The sequence below is a fragment of the Mytilus californianus genome, unplaced genomic scaffold (assembly GCF_021869535.1).
Source record: "Mytilus californianus isolate M0D057914Y unplaced genomic scaffold, xbMytCali1.0.p SCAF_5, whole genome shotgun sequence".
Lineage (NCBI taxonomy): Eukaryota > Metazoa > Mollusca > Bivalvia > Mytilida > Mytilidae > Mytilus > Mytilus californianus.
The window spans coordinates 47,172,864-47,182,881 of record NW_026262701.1 but is presented as its reverse complement, the minus strand read 5'-3'; the positions used below and the strand labels follow the sequence as shown (position 1 = coordinate 47,182,881).

Below are 10,018 nucleotides of genomic sequence, written 5' to 3'. Positions count from 1 at the left end.
ATGAAAAGAAAACAACAAACATGATTAACTTTGAACTTATGAACAAGTTAACAAATAATGAAATACTCCATTGAAACTATTTCCTGGCTCGCAACAAGCAAAATTACCAAATATTTTAATATAACAAAGGTCCTTAGCCAAACATTATCAACAAGAACTTGTAAATTGGCAAAACATGAAAAATAAAAGGAAATGTGGATTTCCAATAATTTAAAAAATATGTCAGGGGGGGGTACACCCTGCACATTACACCCTCCCCACCTTAAAGTGGTGGAATTCTCCCGAATTCAATAAATATTTCACTCATTTCTTGTACAACACAACTCAATGCATATCATAACAAATTTCAATATCAAGTAAAATCCACCCCCCATTGTCACATTGATGATTTCATACACTCAAGTGTTCATAATCTGTAATCTTTTGTATCTGCAGTAACGGACGGTATTTGTTTGTTAAAGTCCAAAATAATTGATATAGTGTTTTCATATAATGTCCAGCAATATTTTATGAATTAAATTTAAGCGTCTAATCTCAAAGGAATGCCAGCCTTATCCAAAGCATGGCAAATATGGTCTGTGGTTTTATCGCGACTAGCGCTTGCTTTCTCCAGCATGTCCAGCATGAAAGTAGTGGAAAGATCCGGCTTAATCCCTTCGGTGGCAATTAATCCTAAATTCTCATACATATAGTATCTGTTCTTCATTATGGTTCTGCTAAGATCTTTAATCTTATTATGCGGTGACGTTCCCGGTAAAGCAAACATATTATATTTGTCTAGGAGTCCGGCTCGACTAGGTATAGTTGTATTATTGGAGACCTGCTCATATTGGAAAGCAATATATTCCCAGTTTAACTTCCTGGTGTCGGGGGTCATGTCCTTCCAGCCCTGAGGAGGCCAGTCCTTGGTGAGAACATCTCCTGGAAGTTTCACCTGGACCTCCCCAGTCCAGTCCCGCCGTGCTGGAGGGAACAATGGCATTCCACCAAGACGTAGCAGCGAGGTTGCCCGCTCAGCAGGTGTCCTTAGCTCTACACTAGGTATATTTTCTGTAGTTATCGTCGCCAGCAACTGTTTTGGTGTCGGTATATATGTCGGTCCGGGTTGAGTGGGTTTTTCAGGTGTGTATGGTATGGTCTTTGTCGAAATCTTTGGCTTCTTTGCTGGGGGAGATACAGGTGGCATAGCTGGTGAGAAGGATCCGGTAGAAATTGGAGATAATGCTAAGGTAACGGCCGGCGTTGTAGGTGGTGTTGATGGTTTAGGTGAAGAGGTCTTTGGAATTGATGGTACAACTGTCACTGGTGCAGAGGATGGTGTGTTGCTGGAAGATGATTTGATGGATGGTTTTTCTGGTTTCTTACTGACTGTTAATGAAATTTTTGAAGTTTTCTTGGCCGAAATAGTTGGTTTCAAAATGCTTTTCTTTTTGAGTATTTCTGGATTTTTAGTGGGAGGAGCAAAAAGTTCTGTTGATGGTAAGGTATAAAAATCACTCTCTAAACGATGAATATTGGTAATGTATTTTTCTGGAAGTCCTAGTAATTTCACGGCCAGCGTTACTCTGTCACTGTATGCTTTCCCAAGCAACTTGTGTTTCCTTCCAGCGGATTGTTTACCTCCCTGCGGTATGGCCAGCATTCTCCTTGTCAATGCAGATACATATTTGACATCTGTCAGCAATGTATCTGCAATGGCAAATCGATATGTTTCCCTTCCAAAAACGGCTTCTACCATGATACTCTGTGGCACCAGTGCCACATAAGTTATGCGCCAGGCATCAGGTTTTGTTATGTCCATATCCATGGAAGAGGATGAGGCCGCCCGTGTCTCATCCCCGGAGTATACTGGTTGGAAAAGTTCCTCACCTGGAGGCCCATCAAATTTTGTTCCTTCCTTCCATCCCTGCTCCCACTCTTCTGGCGTCCTGTAAGTGTCTTTCGACTTCTTCATCCATGCCTGCATGGCTTTCTTTAGGTCTCTTGCTGGTGGTGAATAAAAGGCAGTGGGCCTAACTACCTTCCTGTAACATGCCGGATGCACAGCAAGGTAGTAAGCATTCCCTTCCGAAAGAACGTCCGGTCTCATGTCTTGCATGGATTCTTTGTGGAACCGGTTACAATGGTCCTTCAACTCCTAGACTCTTTTATACTTAGTTGGCCTGTCCAGACAAAAGGGACACACCACTTCCATCTTAGAATGTATGCTGCTTGCTAAATGTGATTTCAGCTGTTTGGTGGTGTCAAACTTTTCCGGACATATCCAGCATTCTTTTTCCATCTGAAAACAGAACATCTCTGTAAGTGTGCGGTCACATTTGATATATATATATATATATATATATATATTGTATAACTTGTATATAGATAATTATTAGAAATATATTTAACATTGTTCTTTTAATTTGTTTTGTAGGTATGAAGATTATTTGAATGGTGCTGTAGCTGAAAGGTCAGGTTACTCCAGTCTTGTATCCTTGAAACACTTTAGAGATGCACAGAAAAACTTGGTACTCTGGACAGGTGACCATAATATATAGTACATGGACAGTTTGCGTATGGACGATATATGCACATTAACTCATTTCATTTAATCAAATGAATGTCTTTGTTGAAGTAAAACATCTTGACTTGGTTTTCTTTGTTGGGTTTTTTTTTTAAATTTTTTTTTTATAGTAAATATATATATTATGTAACATCTATATATTATATTATGATAGTACTCAGCACATGAACACTAATTTATTGAATTATTGGGTAAATAATAGGAATCCCCAGTCTTGACAGGACACTGACCACATCATCTTAGTTCTTAACAAGCTAGTGAATTATTTTATACAGGGTTAAACAGCCTTGACACATTTTATAATTTCCAATACCAAATCCAGTTGGCGTATCAGTACAAGTCCTTTGCCCGCAAAGGACGTGGCTCACCACTGTGAAACCACAGAGCGACTACCAATTTCATGGATGGCCAGTCCAGTCCCTTGTAGCCCTTTCTAGTTGACGGATCCGCCTCTCGACAATGCGTCCATCACCAAGATTGTTAAAATAACACACCTGTTATATATCAAAACATCAATGCGTCCATTGAAGAACCAAAATAAAAACTGAAATACGTCCGCACCTGGTTGGTCTAACTTCCTTTTTACACCTCATCATAGGCATAAAATTTACAAGGCACCAGTTCATGAGTAACAATAAAATAAAATCAACAATTTATTTATCATATCACATAAGTCAAATATTCACAATATACATCTTCATTTCATAAAAATAATTCACTAACTCATTTGATCTGTTGTATTTTCTTCATCCACACATGCAGCTTTTGTCCTTCATATGGCATTAGTCTATTTACATGGTAGGCCTTTGCCATCTGCTTAGCAGTCTTTTTTACAATATAGGTAGTGTCATCCATACATCTAATAATAATGTATGGTCCTTTCCATTTAGCACTTAGTTTAGAACATACACCAATTTTCCGGGTTGGGTCATTCAGCCACACTCGTTGTCCCACTGTAAACATCCTTTTCTTTGATTTTACATCATAATACTTCTTTTGATACTGGACCTTATTTTTCAAATTCTTGCGGGCTAATTCATGAACTGTTTGTAATCTATTTTGCAGGTCTATAACAAAGTCTTCTTTACATGTAGTATAATCTTGGGCTGGGGAAGGCATTGGAATTACAGCTTGTAATGGAAGAGTTACTTCCCTTCCAAAGGTTAGGAAATTTGGTGTAAATCCAGTGGTTGAATGAACTGATGATCTGTAGGCAAGTAAAACTTGAGGCAAATATTCATCCCAAACAGCTTGGTCTTTTGCACAGTACATACTTAACATATTCGTTAAAGTACGGTTAAACCTTTCAACACAGCCATTAGACTGTGGATGAAAAGAAGTTGATCTGGTTTTGTCAATACATAACAATTCACACATTTCCTTGAAAATTTTGGATTCGAAATTTGCTCCTTGGTCTGTATGGATCTGCAAGGGGGTACCAAATTTACAAACAAATTCATTAACAAATATCTTGGCCACTGTTGCTGCTTCTTGGTCTGGAATTCCATAAGCGTCTGTCCATTTAGAAAAACAATCTGTCAAAACCAGACAAAATCTGTTACCTAGTCGTGTCTTTGGCAAGGGTCCCAAGATGTCAATTGCAATTCTTTCCATTGGAGCACCAACATTATAATTCCCTAGTGGAGCTCTAGAACTTTGTTTCAACACTGGTTTTCTTGAGGCACAACTATCACACTTTCTAATATAATCTTGAATGCAGACTTTCATTCTGGGCCAGTAAAAGTGCTGTTTAATCTTCTCCACGGTTTTCTCTACACCTAGGTGTCCAGCAGAGGGTATATCATGGTTATATTTTAAAACAGTATCTTTGTAAGACTCAGGTACTACAAGTCTCAAGTGAGTTTGTTCCAAATTATCAATCCAATTTACATATAATACGCCATTGTAAATTTCAAATCTGTCCCACATGTTCCATAAGGTTTTTAAATCTGTTGATTCCTCAGATAGTGAATTCCATTCCGGTTTTGTCTCTTTGTCTTCAAATTTTATGAATAACTGACCAATAATTTTGTCTTGTAACTGCTGTTGTCTTAAAGTATTGACATCCCACCCTAAAAGTACAAACTGGTTCCTTGTTGGACTGGTATCTGCTTTACTACGTGTTACTGTTCTAACTGATAAATGTTCTTTTCCTTCAGAGTCTTCATCACAACTGTCTTGGGCGTTGTTAACACTCTCTTGTCTGGAACATGAAGCACAAGGATTTCTGGAAAGTGCATCTGCATTCCTATGTTTTAGACCAGGCCGGTGTACAACTGTAAGATCATAAGTTCCAAGTTCTTGCAGCCACCTTGCAACTTGGCCAGTTGGTGCCTTTAAGTTCCTCATCCAGCTGACAGCAGAATTATCAGTCCTTATTAAAATGGGTTGTCCATAGAGATAGGAATGGAAGTGGCGAAGAGCACAAACAACAGCCAATAATTCTTTGCGAGTCACACAGTAGCTCTGCTCAGGTTTGGTCATGGCTTTGCTCATGTAAGCAATAACTCTTTCTTGTCCGTCCTGCTCTTGGGAAAGTACTGCTCCCAATGCCTTATCACTAGCATCAGTATCAAGGATAAATTTAGATCCAATTATAGGATATCCTAGGATTGGGGGTGAGGTTGAAACTTCTTTAAGCCTAGTGAAAGCTTCTTCACAGTTATCTGTCCAGTTGAATGCAGCATATTTTTCACAAAGTTTATGTAAGGGTCTGGCTATTTCAGCAAATTTGGGAACGAATCTTCTGTAGTAGGAACATAGTCCTAGGAAACTGCGCATCTGTTTCTGGTTCTTGGGCCTGGGCCATTTTTGTACAGCTTCTGTTTTCTCTGGATCTGTTTGAATACCATTTTCAGAGACAATGTGACCTAAAAATTTGACCTTTTTCTGAAAAAATATGCATTTTGAGGGTTTCAATTTCAATCCTGAGTCTAACAATCTTTGGAACACATGCTCAAGTCTTTCGATTGATTCTTGTACTGTAGAGGCAGGGACAATAATATCATCTAGATATAATAAACATTCCTCCCACTGTAACCCACGTAATACACTCTCCATTAATCTCTGAAAACTGTTGGGGGCATTGGCTAACCCAAATGGCATTACAATAAATTGGTATAATCCTTGGCTAGTTGCAAAGGCTGTCTTTTCTTTATCAGATTCTTTCATCTCCAGCTGCCAAAGTCCACTATTTAAGTCCATACATCCGTAGAAACTGGCTGTAGAAAGAGCATCAAGGCAGTCATCTATTCTTGGAATTGGGTAGGCTATTTTTTCCGTCATTAGTCCGTTTACGCCACGAAAATCAACACAAAAACGAGTTCCACCTTGGCCTCCTTTCTTGGCAATTAAAACAACAGGTGAAGACCAGCTACTGGTAGAGGGTTCTATTACTCCTAACTTCAACATTCTCTGGATCTCATCTTTTTCAATCTGCCTCTTGCCAAAAGGAAGTCTTCTTGGTGGCTGTCTAATTGGTACTGCATTTCCAGTATTTATTTCATGTTGGATTAAATGGGTCCTTCCTATGTCGTCTGAAGACTTTGAGAATACAATTTTGTATCTTTTAAGTAGATTGGCAAAATCTATACTTTCGTTTTCATTCAAATGAATGCAACTTCTTTCCCATAACTCTTTCAAATATTCTGGTAAATTAGATTCTTCTGGATTTTCATCTAAAGAAACCTCTGTACAACAAACAGCAATACTGTTCTTCTCATAATATGATTCACAATCTCCTAACTTCATTTTTGGATATATCTTGATATCAGTATCATTAAAATTATGCAGACTAACAACTTTGTTTTCAGCAGAAGTTTGTAGTATGGCAGGCAAAATGGCTATATTTTTCTCGTCAAACAGTCGTACAGATGGTTCAATCATACAGCTCTCACTCAATTTTTCACAGAAGGGGATATCCACAGGTATAAACATTCTTGAATTTGCAGGTATGGTAATTTCTTCTTTGACTTCTACACGGCACACCATCTGAGTTTCTCCAGCAACCCAACATTGAATGTCTGTCAAACTGGTCTGTAACACCATACGCTGATAATCAATTTTGTTGACATAATGTAACAGGAAGTCTTGTCCAATAATAGCATCTGGACTGATATCACACACTATGATAGTTTGGGGAAATAGTTTACCATTAAAATTCAGGTTCATTATGCTCTGACCATAAGCTGTAATTGTATTTCCATTTACATCCTTTATATTTAATCTTGAAGGTTCTAAATTGGGCTTGCTTCTTTCTAAAATTTGGTCAAACATTTTGCAAGCTAACAGTGTAGTAGTAGAGCCAGTGTCTACTAGAAATTCAACATGAAGTCCACAAATCTCCCCAACGGCATAAAATCCGTTATCGAATTTCCCACAAGTTTTCCCCAATTGCCCAATTCTTTTATTACAATTATCATTAATTCCATAAATTTCTTTTATAGGCCCATTAGATGAGTCATCCGTCAAATAGGGGCCCTCTACATTGACGGTTTGTAGTTTTCCTGCTGCTTTCCAGTGTTATTGGATCCATAGTATGGTCTTGATTGATTGGTTGCATAACTCATCACTTTCTTCAGCATTGGACAGTCTTTGATTATATGCCTAGGTGATTCACAAATAAAACATTTACGTTCAAACTTCCCTTGGGATGGTACATTTGCTTTATACATGGTCTGGGGGGTAGCTGTCGGGGTATTATAACTTGTCTGTTCAAGCTTTGCTACTCTGGCATTCAGCTGGTCAAAACTGTAGTCTTGGTCATCATCTGTAGAAATTTGTCTTACAGCTGTTTTCTTCTTCTCTGTAACTGGTGGTTCTCCTAAAATAGCCTCATATCTTTCTATTACTTGGACTGCATCAGATATGGCAGCACATTCTTTGTCAATACATCTACATTTCATTTCAAGTGACACTGATTTGTACAGTTGGTTTAGGGCAAGAGCTTCTTGGGCACTGGGGTCAAGGTTGGTATAAGCTTTTTGGGAAAGTTGTCTCAATTCATCTCCTAGCATGGCAATTGATTCACATGGCAAACGTTTTCTGGATTCAAACCTTGAAAGCCATCTACTCTGTTGTCTGGTACATCCAAACCGTTGCTGCAATTTTGATACAAGTATATCATAATTTCTTCTCTCTTCAAAAGTCAGGCTTATGTAAAAAGTACGTGCTGGACCACGTAAACTAGCTGCCAAAGTTAAACATTTGTCTTTGTCAGATAATCCTCCTAACTCCACACAGTCTTCAAAATGAGAAAAGTACTCATCCCAATCACTGCTACCACTATATGAATCTGGTTTGATATAAAAACTCCGATTATTTCCTTTGGGCCTACCAATTGCATCACCGTTTCCAAAATCTCTGCTATATCTTCTTTCTTCTTCATATTCATGGTCATTTTGATCATCTCCTTGGCCAAATTCTGGTGGGGGTGCATGAAACTGGATTTCTGGGTCGGGACTGTCAGCCATATCTTTACAAAAATACGATTTTAAATAAAAACATCACGAAACGAATCAACACTAACATATTTACAAATTTTTAAAAGTTGTGGCGGGCGGTTACCATCACATCGAGCTATGTAACATCTAGGTTCGTATCTCTGGATTGCTTGGGAAAATTAAAGCAACCCCAATTCTGACACCATTGTAAGGGACCTGGGGTAGGCTTCAATATAATTATATCATTTGGGTAAGTCTCTATAAAGGTTGCAGCAATAACCAATTTTAAACGTGTATATATATATATATATGTCTCTGGATGGTCAGCCATTATGGACCAATTGTGCCTGCCTGTAACAGAGAAATATCTGCCCAGCCACAAGACAACTGCCCAAAACGTATAATCTTAATCTTATGAAGTTTAGTGCACCAGCACTAAGATGATTAGTGAACAGAAGGATCCATTTCTAGTCAAGAAAACAGTCTTTGCTCATTTTGGAAGTTGTAAGTTGATTTACCATTTACTTGACATTCATATTTCACTAACTATAATGCATAATCCACAGGACTAAATATTTATTAGCACATAAATATAATAATATGGTAAAATACAGGAATGAAATATATTCTTCTTATATTGTTTCTATAACTATGTCACCCTTGACTAAGCCTGGTGATGAAGCATGTATAATTTAGGGTAAGAAAAATCTATATTTAAGATTGTGATGGCACATCCAAATACCAAACAATTGGCACAATCATATAACTAATTATGTCAGGCCGGAAATAACAGTTTATCTTTAGTGAAATCCTAATTAATGGTCCCTTGTTAATTATCTGTGGTTAAAAAGGTCGATGTGATGGGGAATAACTGCATGATTACATTGTTAACACTCTGGGGCAACTGGACAAGGTAGGAACTGACAGCCGTTTCTTATCCTTATTTCCCATTTAAATTCTGTACGTTCATGTGCTGAGTAAAAATTGGTATAAAAATTGTATAATAAATATTCATACCTCTACTGTGTTGTTTTGTTCTTGCAAATATTTATACTTCTATATTTTGGTATTTCAAGTTACCCGCCACGGCAGCTATTCGCCATATTATGAAAGCGGCGCTCCTTATATAATAAAATTTATATGTCACGTGACATGTATTGGCCAACCGTAACAATGAAAACAAAAATGGTGGGACAAGTTGAGCCGGGCAATTGCCTGAACTTTCATGAATTTGGAGTTACTTAAGAGTTGACAGCTTGCCCGGGTGTGGCGCTTTATTAGCTATGACTTTAAGGAAAGCGGGACTATAGGTTAGAACGTCGTACATTATGTAAATTTTAATCGGGCAAGCAAAACATGATTTGGGGTAAAGCGCTTTGATACAAAAAATGGCGTAATCACATTGTAAACAGGCTTAGTGCAGAAATAACCCAAGGGCGGCACATTCATATCATTTAGATACATAATTATAATAAGAAATTGTTAATTGAAATTTATGTTTCCACGTTTACTGATCTTGCAAAATACTAATCTCAAAGAAAATAAATAGCAGACGAATTCATAGACGTCTAGACGGTCATGTGACTTTGTTTACATGGTGATCGATTACGATCAGCTGAGAATCAATATTCTGTTTACTTCTTATTTTAAACATGTAATGATTACTTTACAAAAATATAAAGCAGCAGTTAAACGTGGAAGTTCTACGGCCTTTACTTTTATATGATTTAAAGCCCTGTGAAATTTATGAAAAGAAAACAACAAACATGATTAACTTTGAACTTATGAACAAGTTAACAAATAATGAAATACTCCATTGAAACTATTTCCTGGCTTGCAATAAGCAAAATTACCAAATATTTTAATATAACAAAGGTCCTTAGCCAAACATTATCAACAAGAACTTGTAAATTGGCAAAACATGAAAAATAAAAGGAAATGTGGATTTCCAATAATTTAAAAAATATGTCAGGGGGGGGGTACACCCTGCACATTACAATATGTTACACTC

The 10,018-nt window shown here is 37.5% G+C and overlaps 1 protein-coding gene across 1 annotated transcript; it reads right to left on the bottom strand.

The window, feature by feature from the left end:
• Nucleotides 1-520: 520 nt before the first annotated feature.
• LOC127702008 (uncharacterized) lies at nucleotides 521-2,129 on the bottom strand. Its single transcript, XM_052205986.1, has one exon. The coding sequence runs from the start codon at nucleotides 2,096-2,098 to the stop codon at nucleotides 521-523; it is 1,578 nt and encodes a 525-aa protein (XP_052061946.1). The 5' UTR covers nucleotides 2,099-2,129.
• Between the last annotated feature and the right edge of the window lie 7,889 nt (nucleotides 2,130-10,018).

Excerpts from the sequence above, each read along its gene's own strand:
- LOC127702008 (XM_052205986.1), bottom strand. The coding sequence starts at position 2,098 with ATGCAAGACATGAGACCGGACGTTCTTTCGGAAGGGAATGCTTACTAC.